The 19,067-nt window shown below is 32.5% G+C and overlaps 2 protein-coding genes across 7 annotated transcripts in view; one reads left to right on the forward strand and one right to left on the reverse strand.

The window, feature by feature from the left end:
* Positions 1–10,930, reverse strand: Cyp4aa1 (Probable cytochrome P450 4aa1). 6 transcript variants are annotated; one of them, XM_012282463.2, is made up of 8 exons: positions 5,451–5,794; positions 4,889–4,976; positions 4,554–4,722; positions 3,833–4,210; positions 2,403–2,466; positions 1,560–2,089; positions 1,093–1,272; positions 1–788 (listed from the first exon to the last, which is right to left on the reverse strand). In XM_012282463.2, exons 2-8 carry the CDS (start codon positions 4,928–4,930, stop codon positions 604–606), a joined length of 1,548 nt encoding a protein of 515 aa, XP_012137853.1. In that variant the 5' UTR covers positions 4,931–4,976; positions 5,451–5,794; the 3' UTR covers positions 1–603. The 6 variants fall into 6 exon arrangements, with proteins under 6 accessions (XP_012137853.1, XP_012137854.1, XP_012137856.1 ...); XM_012282464.2 differs by lacking the exon at positions 5,451–5,794 and adding an exon at positions 5,117–5,428; XM_012282466.2 differs by lacking the exons at positions 4,889–4,976; positions 5,451–5,794 and adding an exon at positions 6,596–6,923.
* LOC100879560 (alpha-tubulin N-acetyltransferase) overlaps positions 9,165–19,067 on the forward strand; it is an 18,716-nt gene continuing 8,813 nt past the window's right edge. The window contains exons 1-2 of the mRNA XM_003701971.3: positions 9,165–10,031; positions 16,295–16,444. Coding sequence (XP_003702019.1) covers positions 9,928–10,031; positions 16,295–16,444 — 254 coding nt within the window. The 5' untranslated portion in view covers positions 9,165–9,927. The remainder of the gene's footprint in view (positions 10,032–16,294; positions 16,445–19,067) is intronic.

A 19,067-nucleotide genomic window follows, 5' to 3' on the forward strand; every position in this document is an offset into this window, starting at 1 on the left:
ATTAAAGCGAATGGCATAATGTAAGTAATCGATAATCTAAAATTCATAATTATCGACGTCTTATTACCGACATCAGCATACGTTATCGACTTCTTAATACATTTATTTTTGCCACTTTAATATGGAAATTCAACACAAGTTACAAAATTTTATAAAAAATACAAGGATTAAACAAATATGCATTAAATTTTTACAAATTGCGCTGCTCAGTACATGAGGTAGTCTTCATTATAAATATTCAAAAGATGTTAATATAATATTTGCATAAATTTTCTACAAATTTTACATATATATACTGACATAGAATTTCAAGACATTCAACGCTCACTCAAATATTTACTCACAAGTTTCTTTATTATCAAACCACGAAATAAAGATATAAATGATTTTTTTATATACACATTACAAAGTATATTATAACTATTTTATAAGGTACTATTTAAAAATTCGTCGACTTTTCGTTGAACGAAACTAGCATACAAGGTACGTTTTAAAAATGGAAAAATCGAAGACTCACGATTATTATACACTCGAAGTGGTACAAAGAGCAATAATTTACACGTAATCTGAGCAAAAACTTCTTATCGTCAATATTAAATTAAGCTAAGTTACTACAGTATTCAATTTTTTATCTCGTGCTACCACTTTCACCCAAAGTCCTCCTTGCGCTCTGATTGTCATCCTGAATTTTGGTCTCACCTCCTGTTTGCCGGGAATAGACTCCAATCGACATTTCCTGAGAATTGCGCTGACCATACATTTCATTTCCAGCATCGCGAATTTGTAGCCTGAAAAATATTTGATCAACCATGTCAATTTTGTCAGAAGCTGTTCAGACAATTTTGTCAGCAGACGTTTGCTGAAGCTAATTTTACGAATACGAATTTTACTCTTTACTTATGTTATTCTCCTCACTTATTTTCAGGTCACATGAACACAGTGAGAAGAAAGAAGCTAAGATAAGTTAGAAGTAGATCTTAAGTTGTTTAAACACTACAAAAGGAGATTACAATAAAAACAAATGTTGAGAAATACCACATCATCGGAAGCAATATCTGCAGTCTTAGACTTTGGTCTTAAAAATTAATTTACCGATGCAATTTCTTGGCCCAGCACTGAAAGGTATGTAAGCGTAAGGATGCCTCTTCTCTGAGTTTTCTGGACTGAATCGTTCAGGTTTGAATGCTTCAGGATCTGGAAAATGATGAGCCAACCTATGGGTGCTGTAGGGTGATATGAACACACCACAACCAGCTGGTACTACGTGTTTCCCTAAACAGTACAAATAAAATTAATATGACTGCACTATAAATCAACCTTCCTTAATAGAAGTAAGAACCGTTCATCCTTCAATATTTTGAACAATTCTTTAAATAGCATAAATGTCATCAATAATTATACCGTACCATGTAACATTGCTCTTAACATAAAATTTAATTGCTTTTGCCATAACATCAATAGCCATTATTATGTCATAATGCTAACAGCTACAAATCATTATATTTTACATCAGAAGTGGAGTATATTTTCAGTAGTATTTATCAGTAGTAAGAACGTACCAATCTTGACATCCTCTCCAAGTATCCTCGCTATAATCGGCACGCTAGGATACAGTCGAAGAGCTTCTTTAATACACATCTCCAAGCACCTCATTTCTCTCAGATCCTTCATCGTAGGCGGCCTCGAGTCCCCATCAAAAATATTATCGACCTCCTCCAAACATTTCTCTTGCCATTCAGGGTGGTTTGCCAAAAGGAATATCGTCATTGCGGTCGCGGTACCAACCGAATCCTGTCCAGCCAACATGAACGTACAACACTCCTCCACGATGTCCTCGTCCGTGAAGCAAGGATTCTTTTCGTTCATTTCAACCATGTACTCGAGCAAAGAGATCTTTTTGGTATTCGTGACGTTCGTGGTAGCATCCTTATTTCGTAGGACGTCACGTTTCTCCTTCATCATTTTGAAGCAAGTGTCGAACAAGTCCTTTCGTTGCTTTTCTTCTTGCCTTCCGTGTTTTGTCAGTCGGTAGATCCATTCGATTAACAGCCAGGGTCTCACCATGCGGTATAGTAGCATTATTTGTCCTCTGAAAATGAAATTTCAATGTTTACTGTTTGACCGACGTCCACGTTTTATTGGAAGTAAAATAAAACTTGATTATTTGCCTAATTGAAATTGTACCTATCTTGTTTAGTTTAATTTTACTGCTTTGGCAAGTACGAGTGATATGTAGCTGTATAACTCACTAAATGTTAATACATGAATGCATAGATAATGTAAGTCTTAACGATATGACGTGTGATAGTATAACAGGTAGTGATACAATGTCTATACATGTCACAAACATTTGCCCCATAATAATTCTCTCCCAATTTCGAAGGAAGGATAAAAATTCTCACTTTCTGAAAGGTAAATCGTCGTCCGATGCTAAGCCAGACCGTCGGTTGATGCCCAAAACAGTTTCTGCAAACAGTAAATGATTACTTCAAACAATATTCATCGGTTGCTGGAAACCGTGCGTACCATCAAAAATACATGCGCAGTACGTCATCATCGACGAAAATTTCTGCGTTGTAATTTTATAACGTTCCACAAAAGTTCATTTCAAATGCTAATTGAGATTAGAAGAAAGACAGTTCGATGAAACGGTTTAACATGTACGTCTCGAATAGTTTTCAACGTGATGCAGTGCATAACAAATTATGTACTTCTTATCACGATACGAATCTCGGTACTATGCCACTGATTCAACAATGGAATAATTGGTACATGACGAGTTTCCACAAAAGTTACATATGTTGCACATAAGTTACATATAAGTTATTGTACATGTTAAATTTAAATTAATGTTACATATGAAAACGTGAGGCGACAGACATACGTGTATATTTAAATTCTTGCATTCCCATGTTTCTGAATTTTTGTATCCCTACATCTAGTACTTGTTAGTATTAATAGAGATGATATGTCATACGTCATAAGCATAAGAATGACGTATTTTAATTTACTTTGAAATTTCAAAAGAAGCTGTTGCAAGATGTAGATATAATGAAACGTGCTTCCACCGACCACTCATGATAGTTTGATGTTCCCACAAAAGAATTGCAAAATATCACGTTAAAATGTTGACATTTATACTTATACGCAAAGTGCATTTATGTGCATTTTAGAAAATCAAATGATGTGCAAACAACGTTAGTGTTACCCCTTTTCCGAACAAGTGCGTTTTGCAACCTAATGACCAATTCGCAAATAAAGAAAAATATGAAAAAAATCACAAGGTGAACAATTTGAAACGTGATTGTAATTTGAATCTTCTGTTCATAGGCATATTTACATTTTTTAATTTTTAGGTCTTTGAGTTTATAAGTCTTTACATTTCTGAGTGCTTAAATTTGTGAATTAATTTATTTATAATATCTGGGTTAATATATTTGAAACTTTTACATTGACAAATTTGAGATTTTTACATTAATAAATTTGAGATTTCTAAATTAACAAATTTAAGATTTCTACATTAATAAATTTAAAATATCTACATTAATAAAATAAAAATTTCTAAATTAACAAATTTAAGATTTCTACATTAATAAATTTGCAATATCTTCATTAACAAATTAAAAATTTCTAAATTAACAAATTTAAGATTTCTACATTAATAAATTTAAAATATCTACATTGATAAATTAAAAATTTTCAAATTCACAAATTTAAAATTTCTAAGCTAGGAAACTGAAAGATGTCTAATTTCCTGACTCCAAGAATCTGAATACCAAATTCCAAAGGAAACATACATCGAGACACGATTTCAGTTGTATAGTGCACTTACCACTCAAGATATCATACACGGAATCATTGATGAAAGAGGTGATGTTTATTTCTTGACGATCCTGCTTCAGGAACTCGTTCATCAAGCAGTCTGCGCATTCAGCGAAGCTACTCGTAAATCTCTCGAGAATATGGAGATGAAAAGCGGGCTGCAAGAATTTCCGGTGGGTTCTCCAGGTATCCACGTCCCTGGTGATCAAGCCTTTTCCGAGGAAATTGTCTAGTAGTTTATAGAAGAATATCTTGCGTGTGTGCTTCATACTGCCGAGGACTATTTGGATGTCTTCCGGTTCGACCAATATTACGTACGGCAATCCTGTCAGCCATATCCTGACGATGCGTCCGTACATTTGATTTTCGTGGGCCAATCTGTAGAGCACTGAAATAACATGTCACGTTTAAATCATATCAAGGACAATTTAATTCCATGCTAGTGATGGCTACAATCTCATAGCTTCTGTGAATCACTTGATCAAACAGTTAGAGTATAAATTATGAGTTATATAAGTATACTTTAATTTATTGTATTTAATATATTCTATAATCTATGATATTTAATTGTATGTATAAGAAATTAATTTATGTATGAGGCTTTTTCTAAGATAATTTTTGTACATAATAATTATTTCATTATAACATTATAGCATTATTGTAGATTTTATAACATGATACATTGATGACAATATCATTAGATTAATTTTTGTAAATATTCGACTACATACGATTATCTTTGAGAACGCATCTGGCATTTCCGAGAAAAGGCACAGTTTTCGGTCCGTCCAAACGAGACACAAATATCACGGTTCTGATATAACTCTTCAGAATATACAAAATGTAAATGCTGGCCAAAATAACGAGGTAAGTCCACACCCCACCTGGTGTCTGGTCCCACTGTTGGAAATAATTTACATTAACAAACTTCTATCAAAAAATTTCCAGTAAGCTGCAGTCAATTTCTATCCAAATAAAACATATTATTCAAATAAAAATTTTACAAATCTTATTCAGATTTGTTCACTTGAATCAAGATTGATTCTCAAGTAACACAGACAATTACTTTCACGACTTTTCTAGAGAAATCTTTTTCCACAACGGCCATCACTTCTGTTATCACGCTTCGGTTAATTATTTCGTGTTCGAATCGGCTAAAACAAATTAACACGTTAGCACACGTAGCGGGTACAACTGTGTACAAGTTTTTCCAGTAGAAGCACTTTTCGTACAAAATGTGTTAAAATCTTCTTTAAATAGTAAACGAAAATAACAAGATATCTCACTGATGTACCATTTTTAAAATAAAACTTCATAAGAAATATTGTAGGAGCTACATTGTTTAGCTTTACAAGGATCACCCCCTAGTCATTGATTATTCAAGTTGTATCTGCAATTAATTGATTTATTGGGACGTGCCATTCATGTATCAGTATGCGGATGGAATAATAATGTTTCTCCGCGTGCTTCCTCAAACGAAATTTACAACGATAATGAGACCGAAGATTATAACAATCGAAGCAAGATTTAAGAGAGTAATTTAGTTAAAATTTGCACACATCTTTTCATAAACGTTTCATGCAAAAATCACGCCACCAATATTCGATCGATCAAGAAACGTCACTTACTATTTGTTGCGTTGTAACAACCATACTTCCCGTACGTTAAAACACTGAATAACACCGTGGACGAAAATTTTAGAGCCGTAACATTGAACTCACGCGCACCCATAGAGATTCAAGCTATTTAAACGTTCGCTCCCACCAGATCCTTCTGGACCACTCAAGATTTGCACAAAGTCCATGATATACTCAGAACACGTCACATCATGCAACAGTCACGTAAATCATCCCCAAAGGATATTTTTCTCTTTAATTGACGTATGTATATTTTATCATTTACTAACATTGTCTGTTGGTACAGCGATCGCTACTTATCATTTTTGCACAAAGTCACGAGATTTTTATTCAACACGTTTCGCGCCTAATATTGAAAGAAAACGCTTGAACGTTTCAGAAATAATTATTCCCTGTCGATGGCAAACACTTTCAGTAAAACCTCGGTGTACCGAATTGTAATTGAAGGTCTTCTAATCGAAATTCAAAACTTTGTTTAGCTATGTTTTATGCAGTATTTGATTTTTGAATATTGCGTGTAATGGTCTTTGTAACTTCTTTTTTATTTGTTTGCAACTTGATAAATCATAGGAATAATTTGATCTTAATGGAACATAGTAATTAATTCAATTCACTTCTCCTAATAGTTACTGTATTAAAATATAGTGTATCTGAGCAACACCATCTTAAAAATACACTATTGTGAATTAATCCTACTCATATTAGGACATTTTCTTTTAATATACCAAACTTGTAAAATATATTTTTTCGTCGTTCAAGAATTTTTCATAATAAAGTAAATGATAACGTAACCCTGTTAAAATTGCATTTGCATAAATTTACACTCACAAGACCGCATCATCTAATATCTATGTTGTCTTTATTTAAAATAAATTGAAAAATTGTCACTGTTTTTTTCTACATTTTAAATAATTTTTTCAACGACTATTAATTACGAAGTAGCTGTGCAAGTGGTTGAAACCTATGTTGCCTTTATTTAAAATAAATTAAAAAATTGTCACAATGTTTCCTACATTTTAAATAATTTTTTCAACGACTATTAATTACGAAGTAGCTGTATAAGTGGACATAAAATTTAACGAGGTCCTAAACTAGTCCTAATAAAAAAAGTCCTAAAAACACCAATGACGTCTCACCTTTATCAACACCATAGGAATACCATAGCCCGTGGAGGCACAAAATGGGACAAACACCTCGTGCTCGCGATTAAAGTGATCGTTCAACTAAACCCTCGCCAATGGCTAGTAGTAGTTTATATAGGTGTAATGGAATACGAGGTGTCTTAGCAGGTGTATTAACAAGCAATTCAGAAGCAAATCACGTAACGTCGATATGTGCAGGCGTGCTTTATAAAATATCTTTCCCGCTCAGCTTCTGGGAGGCGATCACCAAAGATGATGTTTAACGCGCATCCTTCTCGTCAGGGTCGGGGGAAAAGAACCTCGAAAAAGTTTGCCCATTGAATAACTTATCACACTGCTTTCGTTAATAATCGCGCAAACACTTTTGTTTATCGTTACGCAATGAACTTCGGTATGAATCGTAAAATTCTTTTTCATCTTCAGCACGTTTGAAAACATTGCGATATTGAGTGCTCCACGTGTTTCACTGATATTAAAATTATTTCTGTGTAAAAAGTTCACACTGGCAATGTTAAATCTTTCAATGAAAGATTTTGTAATTAAAATTGTTTCTGTTGAACGTTTTAGTGTTAGAATTTTTGTCGAAATCGTCCGAGTTTGGGTGAAATAGAAAAACCTTGAATTAAGTTTACAAAAGCCATTACGTTTGTTTACTTTAAAATTCTTTTCCTTTTACGAGCTTTGTCGTATGCAAACCGGCTGTCGAATACAATTAATTGCTGTGCATGTACATTACAGTGCCAGTCAGCGGTCTTGCAATTTAGCTTGGAAGCTTGCCAACTATTCTATTGTATTATTCTTGCAATTTGCATTTACCGCATTTATTTTATTGCAAATGGTACGGTAATTCCTGTAAAACGTCATCGATTTATTCATTAAGTTAACTGAGAACGACAGAAACATCATGTTCGCAATATTCAATAAATAATTATTGAAAATTAACCCCTGCAGTACCTAATTGTTTTTGCAGCGATTGGTAAACGAGGAAATTGGAACAAGGAGCCCTTATGGTCGTTAGGAAATCAATAATCTTAGGTAAATAATTTTAATTGGGAAATACTCTTTGATGTATTTATATTACTTACTATATTTAGTAAGTAATACAAATGGTTTTTGTTAATCTTAAAAATTAACATACACCACTTTTCTATTAAGCTAACACGGTACCTTCTAAGTACATTTACTTTATGACATCATCTTTGCCGATCAGTTATCCCATAACACCATGTCCCTCACCATGAGTGTGCGCGTAAATTTTTACGTGAGATCTCACCTTGATTGACCAGTGTTGATGTACCTGTTATGGAAACTAATGGAATATTTTACGACATAAAATCAAATTATTTGATTCGATGAGACGATCAAAATAAAATATACATTTTACGCTATTAGCTAAATATGGTTGCAGACACTTGGAGTATGAAATTAGATTTAAATATTATTCGACTAGCTTTCAAATTTTCAACTAAATTTTAATAGAAATTTTATAGACATTCAAGGACAACCACTTTACTATTCAAAATTTACATTTTTATATGTGCATTAATGTATATAGATATTCAAGAAATTTGTTTGATTTTTATATCTTCTTACCCTGTTATTATTTTAAAAATTCATTAATATACTTGAAAATGTTACTGATATTTATATCACTATTTTAGTTATATATTTTAAATAAATTATTTAAAATTTAATTCACATAGTTTCATACCATTCCATAAAAGTAAAAATATTAAAACATTCAAATACAATACCGACTAAGCATTGTCGATAATACACCTGCAGTTTAGTTCCCAAGTACAGAATTTTAAAGTCAAATGGCGCTGGTACAATCATTTACAGAACATTATGTGATCTTAATAAAATCACTTAAATATTTCTTATTTTACCAAACTAAAATAATTAGAATAACATTATTTCAGACGGTAGAATGATACATCAACACCAATAAACAGTAATTTATTTTATAAAAAAAGAACTTTTACATTTTATTAGTTCTGTTATATCCTGTCAGATAGCGTTAGTGGTACTACTTCCAAAGCGCGCAATAATACGAAATTACAAACATTTAAAAATAAGGATTACATCATATTATCAGCTAATGAAATCAATCCTTTCTTAGTATTATGACTCTTCTTAATTACTCTACAAATTAGTCAGTTAAGAAGCAAATGTTGTACTACTTAATACTGATAGGTAGCAAATATCTCATACACTTAATAACATGACAGATAACAAAAAGATTAAGAGTATTAAATGAATTTTCACATAATAAACACATTGCTTCGAATGTTGCAATCATTAGTCATTTTGAAGTAGATACTAATTTAATAAACACGATACGGTTGCACAACTAAGTAATGCAGCCCAAGAGTTTGATACATTTTATATTTCTTAATTCTACAATAATATAGATGTTAATCGTGCATAATGTTATCTCAGAAAAATGATTAGAATATCATTTCGAAAAGAAAACTGCGACGCATGCGCAGTGAGACGTCACGCTTCGCGGCTCATGGATGCGCGCGCATCTCGGCGCGACTCGCGGCTTTAAGGAAAAAATTGAACGTACCGCTCGCCAGTAAACTGTGAGACTTCAAGCGATTCGGCAGGTGAAACTTTGTGTCATTATTAAATTTCTCTCAACGGCATCACTAAGCATCTTCGTCTATTACCGTTCATCAAGACCATCGATTTTATGAAGTTCACGACGATTTCGATGTGCTTCGAAGCCGCATCGGTTAGCTGTCAAATTAACAAAGATACGACTCCTAACTTCTCTCACAACATACCGTAATAGTAAAAACCGACGTCATAGCAACTATGGATATTAGTCGGCCACGAGCCGCGAAGTGAGTCACATCGTAGAGAGTTAATCGATTCGAAGAGCAGTGTACCTCGTCTATGCACTCATGTTCGCGTTGAAAACGTCGATTGTTAACCAGTTATTGGAAACGGATAGGCAGATTTTGGCGTAGTGAGTAAACCGTACGAGCAGCACGAGACGGTGACAACGAGAAACGAAAATAGAAACCATCGTAAAAGCACGCGACAGTAAGGGAATTCGTATGACAGCGAACGTGACAAGCAAACAATCGTGACGTTAGATGATTAAGCACACAACAGTTTGTTGTGGCTCGTGAAACGGAATAAAACATCGTAATTTCCCCCCGGAAAACGCGCAGTGAAGTTGTCCCGGTGGATGCCATTGACCGCCATATTCAGGACAATCGTCCGAGACAGTTTCGAAAAAAAACTGTAAGGTTAAGGGCCGGTTGCTAAACGCGTTTACGCGTGGAAATCGGCGGTGAAAAATCGTTGTCGAGATGGAGTTCAAGTTCAACGTAAATAAACTCTTGCCCAGAAAGATCAACAAGGTCACGCATACTCTCATTCCAGAAGACTTCAAAGGTGATCGTCGCGAATTACAGTGAGTACCTTCCTTATTATTACGACTGTAACAAGTACCTGTTTAATGTACTACGAATAGCAACGGCAATAAAAGCCTTTATCACAGTTTATTAAACAGTGTGCTGTCAATAATTTATTATTTGAAAGGACCATGTCAACATTTCACCCATAACTTGTTAGTCAAGATAGAATAACTAAAATACCAAATAAAATATATTTTTAGTAACTGTTTAATCTCAGCTGTCATAAAGCATGGAATAAAATAGTAAACAGCACTAAACTTGACATAGTTATTTCAAGGGTTAACCTTCAGAGTACACAGCTTATTTCTGAAACATGTAGAGTGGGATCACTGATATCTCCCAACTAGTTTTTGACGCGAATTTCATAACTCTGTATTAGAATTTGCAACATTTATTTCTACGAAAATTTTGCAAAGCAGAGTTTGTGGTATACTGTACAGGTTAATGTAAGCAAACGCGCGAGATAAAATGAAGCAGAATGTAAGGATTCGCAAGAAGCGGCAGATGCTTGTAAGAAAGGAAAAATCGATACACCGTAAGAGGTTATTTATCACGGTCGTCATCTTCAAGGTTATACCGTAATATGGAACATACATAGCACTTTCACTCGGCGTCGATGACACCAGCTATAGTCATTTGAAGTCATTCTTGCGTCCCGATCACTTCCTGGAACATAATCGCTTCAGTTTTAGTCGGAACGTAAATAAAGTGTATTCGAATACGTTGACACTGTCACATTGGCCGATATTGCCGGTAAATCGATGGCGAAAGTAAATGTCAATGAAACAGATACACGCGTTGGCGTCGCTTGAATTCTTTCGCGAGATAAATATTTTTGTAATAGTATACCCGTAAAAACTACCGTATTTCAAATTCTTGTAATATATAATTTTAACGAAAATTTCAGACGTTTCTAAGAATACGAATAGCGTGACTATTGCATAAGAAATATTTGAGAAAACTCGTTACGATAATCACGTTAGATGACGCGGTCAGATAATTCTTAAATGTTCGAACTATTCTGGTTTCATCGATTTGACAAATTACATGTAATACAAGGTTTACAACTAAATTTAATTATATACCATTATAAAATTTATAGCACAATATTCTGTAATAAAATGTTTAATCAAATTTTGTTCGTGCCAGGTTGCCAACGGTAGCAGCATTTTTAAACAGTTCTCACAGTACATAAAATACAAAGCCCACTCCAGTTTCTTTCTTCGAGTTCCCTCTATCCATTGTTCACAATGTGGGTGTTCAGAATAGGGGGCAGCTGAAAATAATGGTCTTGGAATACATATTACACGCGTCCTTTAGGTCTCGTCCCTTTCGTAAACACCGAGAAAGAAATTAATCAGGACATCTTTGATTCTGAATATCCTTGCGTTCCAAACTCAAATATTTGCCTACTTACATTTACTGTTTGATTCGAGTGTTTGCATATCATTAAAATGTTTAACATCGCGGTAGGATTAGGATTAATTTTCGCCAACTAAACGGCCGTTCAAACGTTCGAATTCTTAAACGGTGACTAGCAATCTCACGGAAGTCTATGATGAAATTGTGCCGCGGTTATTCGCCCTGTTCGTTGCTGCGATTGTGACGAAATCGATAATGAGTATCCTTTTTCCTGACTGCAATATACCAGGTACCTGAAGTTTATCGACGGAGATAAAAACATAATTCATCTAAAGAAATCTTTATTCGTGTTTTATTCTCATTTTATTGCATAAAAATAGAAATATATAAATTTACAGGAACCCTAAAAAATATAAAACCATATAAAAATATAGGGTTTCTTTTTTAGGGATGTGGAAATTTTAGCGTTTAAAAATTTTACAAGGCACACCGGAGGGGTCTTAATGACCCGGTATTCACTGTTCGAGGGTTAACTAACGATTTCCCTTTAGTCCCTCTTCATTTTGTTCCACGTGTGTGAGTGCAGCGATCTCCCTATCATCGCATGATACTTCATTGTGTCAATTTAAATCTCGGTTTTGTTGTCGGAGCAAAGTATGTTATGTCAGCAAAGTAATAGGTACTTAATCATGCTATAAAGCTCTAAAGGAATTTATCAAGCTTAGATTAATCAGATTGTATTATTTCAATGATAACATTCGTATCGGGTTATAAATCAAAATGTACTGTACCGCATATGGCCATATAGCGAGACTCCACTATACTATGGCGCATAATATAAACCCTCATATATTTCTCCACTATTTTTATTAATTTTATGTACATTAATGAATTATTCGAATATACTTTTAATAAATAATTTTAACCAATTTTATTTAAATTTTGTATAAATTAATTTTATGTAAATTCTGTAATGTATAAACATTAAATAAAATTAATATATTTCATATCTCATCTGTATAAATTGTATAACGTGTCTTCTCAAGAAGATTTTAGAAAACGAGCGTGATGATTTCGGAGTTTGAAACAAACTGCATATTCATGAGAACGATTTTCTTTTTCTCGTGAAAGTAACGATGGAACATTCAACTTCTACCATTTTTATTTCTCCCTCTTTATCAAATTGCTCCATACGTTTCACTTTTTATTCGTTTTCGATTACGCCCATTCGTGCGTTGGATTATAGTTAATTGATACGAAGCCTCTCATTCGATACGATGAAATATTGGCGATAAAAGGAGAAAAAAATTTTAATACCGTGCGATTGCGTTTAGTATCGTTGATAAACGAGTTAGCTTATCAGTATCGAGTGACGATTATGATCATTAGGTGATGCTTGTTTGGTTTTGTTTTGCTTACTTTCTGTTAAAGATATTTTAATGGATTCCTTGGCTTTGCTCGCGCTGGTAGATGGCTCGAAACGAGAACATTCGTACCTGTTTTAAAAATAGCTATGTACCTCTTTCGAAGATTATATGAAATCAAATTTAGATTTGAGCTATTCGCACGTGTACTGTTACTATTCATTTTTGTATAGTTGTTAAAATATATTTTATAATTATATAATAATATAAAATTTTATGTACACGTATTTATGAATATGTAATATAATATATATTTTATAAAATATGAAAAATTGTAAATTCGAAATTGCTAAAGTTAAAAATTTGAAATTTTTAATTTCAATTTTGCTAAAGTTGAAAATGTGAAATTTCCAATTTCAAAACTTCTAAACTCAAAATTGCCAAATTTTGAAAATGTGAAATTTAATATTTTCAAATCCAAATTAGCTAAGTTTCACGATATAACACATATTAAACAAAATTTACAACACAAAAATTATTATAAAAATCAACATATCTTATTATCACTTCTATAAGTCCTCCATGTCTAGCACTTGGCAACATTTCATATTACCTGCAAAGTTAAATTACGTCCAAAATATGGAACACAGTTACGAATGTGTTAATTTGTTCAATAATTCAAAGACACAATTTACCAATGACCTCGCTTGATACTTGAAACTTCACGTGTCCCTCGATGATCCATCATCGTACTTTTCAATGTCTCGTGAAAACATTACGTTGTTAGGGATAATCGATCGTAATTTGCATTGCAAAATAGCTGTACTGGCTGAATTCCAGACTCAGAATTGGGTCGGATCTTGTAACACATTAACTTATGGTTTCATCGACTTTCTTTCACGAATGGTTTCAAATGACAAATATAACAAGCGATCAAACAAATCAACTAGGGTACACGTATAACTGGTCACCTGTACTTATGGCATTTTATGTCATGGACAGGTGCGAGAAATTAAACGGGAAACGAGTTACTGTTTCCTTATACGAGTTTATATGAATGCAAGCATGATTATACTGGTATCGATATTATGTACTATAACGTAATACGTTACAAATGTGTACATTTATCGAAGATATTAAATTTATGTATGCTTTTATAATCACACGTGTTTTGGAATACAGTGACTTTGGAATTATGGAATTTGAAAATTTGGAATTCGAAATTTTGGAATTTGGAATTTTGGAATTTGGAATTTGGAATTTTGGAATTCGAAATTTTGGATTTTGGAAATTTGGAATTCGAAATTTGAGAATTTGGAATTTTGAAATTCGAAATTTTGGATTCTGGAAATTTGGAATTCGAAATTTTAGAATTTGGAATTTTGAAATTCGAAATTTTGGATTTTGAAAATTTGGAATTCGAAATTTTGGATTCTGGAAATTTGAAATTCGGAATTATGGAATTCAAAATTTTGGATTTTGGAAATTTGGAATTCGAAATTTTGAAATTTGGAATTTTGGAATTCAAAATTTTGGATTTTGGAAATTTGGAATTCGAAATTTTAGAATTTGGAATTTTGGAATTCGAAATTTTGGATTTTGAAAATTTGGAATTCGAAATTTTGGATTCTGGAAATTTGGAATTCGAAATTTTGAAATTTGGAATTTTGGAATTCCAAATTTTAGAATTTGGAATTTTGGAATTCAAAATTTTGGATTTTGGAAATTTGGAATTCGAAATTTTAGAATTTGGAAATTTGGAATTCGAAATTTTGGAAATTTGGAATTTGAAATTTTGGATTTTGGAAATTTGGTATTCGAAATTTTGAAATTTGGAATTTTGGAATTCGAAATTTGAGAATTTGGAATTTTGAAATTCAAAATTTTGGATTTTGGAAATTTGGAATTCGAAATTTTGGATTTTGGAAATTTGGAATTTGGAATTTTGGATTTTGGAAATTTGGTATTCGAAATTTTGAAATTTGGAATTTTGGAATTCGAAATTTTAGAATTTGGAATTTTGGAATTCAAAATTTTGGATTTTGGAAATTTGGAATTCGAAATTTTGGATTTTGAAAATTTGGAATTCGAAATTTTGAAATTCGGAATTTTGGAATTCGAAATTTTCGATTTTGGAAATTTGGTATTCGAAATTTTGAAATTGTGAGTTTGGAATTCGAAATTTTGGAATTTTGGAAACTGGAATTTGAGAATTTGAAAATTTGAAAATTTTGAAATTGGAATTTGAAAATTTGAAAACTTGTCTTTAACTGTAACTGCGTAACTTTTCACAAATATCCTCAAAACGACGCCAACCGCGTGAATAACCGCGAATACCGTTTCATTAACAGGTGTTATGCATTTGTCGAATTACGGTCAAACAATTTCCACAACATTCGTGACTGTTTGAAAACACACGGATGTTAACATCGTAACGCAATTACGACACAGAATCAACATTCAACCAGCTTTTCTTCCGGAAACTGTGATTCGTAAATCAATTACACAACCTGATTATACTTGGTTGCGTCGAAATTAGCTTCTGACTCAGCAGCGTGTGATTGTTTTCTGTTCCGCGTGTTTAAAAGTCAGGGAAAAAAAACAGAAGACGCAAGAAACGGTGTGAAGAATGATTCGCGCGTCGAACTGGTCGATTGATGTGAACAAACACTTTAAAATGGCAATAAAGGTGAAAGTATAGCGCTATCGTGTGCCGTAAACTTGTCTGATGTTACAAAACAATCACATACGATAAATCATTTGTAACACGTTGCGTGTTGCACCAGAATATATGGGGTGTTGAAAAAATTGCTGTTGCAAAATGAAAACAAATGAAATACGATTTCTGTTTTTTAAACGGAATAGAATCTAATTAGGAAAACAGTGCAAAATCGATACTCGTGATTTTTTCATTTGTTACATTTTTAAATTTCTAATTTTATCTTCTCATTGTCAAACTTATCGAATTGGAAAACTGTCAAGTTGTCAACATGTTGAATTACCCAACTTTCAACTTGTCAAATTATACTCTTCAACCAAAGTGTTAATTTACTTCGTTCCAAACTTTCTTCCTCAAAATTTTCTCCAATCTTCTGTACATCGACCCAGTGACTGCGCACTATTGAATATTTTAAACGATCATAAATTTCTGCAACCAAGTATATGGTTAAAAAGAAAGAACGGTAGTTTCTTAAAAGGAGAGAATAAAATGAAACTATTAGCGTCGAAAAAGAGAAAAGAGACAAGAACCGAAAGTGGAGCAGCAGTTTCGTGCTATTTGAGTTGTAAACCGCAACTTACGACAAAGTTAATGAATATCATCGTAATCGAGGTCGAATTACTAGAGAACTGATGTGCTCCTTAAGTTTGCGATAAAGTTTCCGGAAGCGCTATCTTAATTACGTATCATTCTCCTCGCAACAGGGGTAATCGATTTCTCTTTTCACCATAGCGGACTAACGCAATAAAAAATTAATTATAGGTAGAAATTAATTGAATCTAATTCATACAGTGTTTGCAAATGTGTGTTTCAGCGAATGTCAGAGGCAATTGGGCAGAATTCTTGATGACATGGGCGAGGCTTCGGCGAGGGCCCAAGGATTGAACAAGTCGATAACCAGCTCCCTAAAACTTCGAGATACGGACCATATAGTTTATTTATTAGTGGACAATGAAGCCAACAAGTGAGTCTCTTAATTATTTCATTGTTATTAATGTAATTTCACTGTGCATTCTTATTTGGATATTTAGTATGACAAAATTATATATACTTTGAAAATTACACTTAAGTATTAGAATAATAAAATTTTAAGGTTTGAAGATCTCAAAGAACAATTTAGCCTCAAATTTTCGAAGAAAAGAGATTATAAAAACCCACATATTCAAAGATCCAAAATTCCATGGTTAAAATTCTAACATTTCTAATTCCAAAATCCCAAAGTCAAAAATCTCAAATTCCAAACTTTCAAATTCCAAAATTTGCAATCCCGAAATTTCAAATTCCAAATTTGGAATTCTAAGATTTCAAATTCTAAAATTTCAAATTCCAAAACTCAAAAATTCCAAAATTTGGAATTCCAAGATTTCAAATCCAAAATTCCAAAATCCAAAATTTGAAATTCCAAAACTCAAAAATTCCAAAATTTGGAATTCCAAGATTTCAAATCCAAAATTCCAAAATCCAAAATTTGAAATTCCAAAATCCAAAATGTAGAATTCCAAGATTTCAAATTCCGAAATTTGGAATTCCAAAACACCAAAATTCCAAAATTTGGAATTCCAAGATTTCAAATTCCAAAATTCCAAAATCCAAAATTTGAAATTCCAAAATTTCAAAATCCAAAATTTGAAATTTCAAAATTCCAAAATCCAAAATGTAGAATTCCAAAATTTGAAATTCCAAAACTCCAAAATTCCAAAATTTGGAATTCCAAGGTTTCAAATTCCAAAGTTTGGAATTCCAAGGATTCAAAACCCAAAATTTGGAATTCCAAAATTCCAAAATCCAAAATTTGAAATTCCAAAATTTGAAATTCCAAAATTCCAAAATCCAAAATGTGGAATTCCAAAATTTGAAATTCCAAAACTCCAAAATTCCAAAATTTGGAATTCCAAGGTTTCAAATTCCAAAATTCCACAATTCCAAAGTTTGGAATTCCAAGGATTCAAAATCCATAATTTGGAATTCCAAAATTCCAAAATCCCAAATTTGAAATTCCAAAATTTGAAATGCCAAAATTCCAAAATCCAAAATGTAGAATTCCAAGATTTGAAATTCCAAAATTTGGAATTCCAACATCCAAAATTTGGAATTCCAAAAACCAAAATTTGAAATTCCAAAATTTCGAATTCCATAATCTCAAATTTCAAAATTTTAAAATTCCAAAATTTCTAGTTCCAAATTCCAAATTTTCAAAATCCAAAATTTCGAATTCCGAATTCCAAAATTTCAAAATCCCAGATTTCTAATACAAAAATTTGAAACTCTAAAATTTCAGATTTCCAGATTTTTAATATTCCATAATTTCAAATTCCAAAATCCCACGTTCACTATTCCAAAAATTCAAAGTCCCAAAACTCCAAAAGTACTAAAATTCCTCCCCATTTCAAAAATAAACATCCCACAATAAAGACCATAAAATAAAAATGCCTAAAGAATGCTCAATAAAGCCACTGTCATCAAAGTACATAAAAGCACGTACAGCCTATACATAGTACGTATAACGTCGATTCTAACGAAGAGCACATTGCAAAAGAGTAACTTGAGCCCCAGCCAGTAGGAAGGAAGCTGTATTTCCCAGGATAAGGGGTATCGCGATGTGCAAACTGGTTGCTGGATCGATATGTCGTGTCTGGTGTCGCCTTGGCTGCAGAAATCCAGCTTTCCCATCCAGAATCCTCATTCAAAGGGTTCTACGCCCATAGCGTTTTCATATTTTCTCCAACACTTTTTCATTTTCCACCGAACTATTTACTTCGTTCAGAAAATTCTTATCGCACGAGTACATGCATGCAAATTCTCGGTAGCGAAACAATGAATCGTTTGTGCACGATGATATTATTCACAACGTTTTTTTTTATGAGGTACGATATTAATTGCTTGAGGTAGCGGATACTACATAGTAGATACATTGGGGTCTTCATGACGAAGCGAATTTATTTTGTGATACGATCAAGCTGGTTGTAACATCACTAGGTGGATATTATCAACCGGGATGATGTGGGAATCATTAATGACCCGCATGAGTTTGATGTACTTGAAGCGAGAGAAAGGTGTTGGTGAAAGATATTGATCTTTCAATTAACGAATTTTATTTTGGTTTTTAGATTTTTTATTGAGTTACTGTTCGAATTTTCAAATATTATAAATTTTGCAAGTTGCAAATTAATGTTAGAATTTTAATATTCTAGAATTTCAATATTTTTAAAATTCTGAAGTTTTAAATTTTCTAATTTAATTCATTTTTAAGATTTCAAAGTATCAAGAGGTGACGTGGACAAACTTTCATATTTCACTTTCCTATATTGCATTTGTAAATTTTCCAAATTTCCTAATTTCCATATTACTAAATTGAAATTTTTCTAATTATCAAATTTCCAAATTTATAAATATAGAATCCTCAGATCCCAAATGCTCAAATATGAAATTCTCAAATTCTCAAATTCACATATATAAATTTCTCAAATTCCCAAATTTGCAAATATGGAATCCCCAAATCCTAAATTCACAAATATAGAATTCTCAAATCCCCAAATTCACAAATATAAAATCCACAAATCCCAAATTCACAAGTATCAAATTTTCAA

This window comes from Megachile rotundata, chromosome 3 (genome assembly GCF_050947335.1).
Source record: "Megachile rotundata isolate GNS110a chromosome 3, iyMegRotu1, whole genome shotgun sequence".
In the NCBI taxonomy this organism is placed as follows: domain Eukaryota; kingdom Metazoa; phylum Arthropoda; class Insecta; order Hymenoptera; family Megachilidae; genus Megachile; species Megachile rotundata.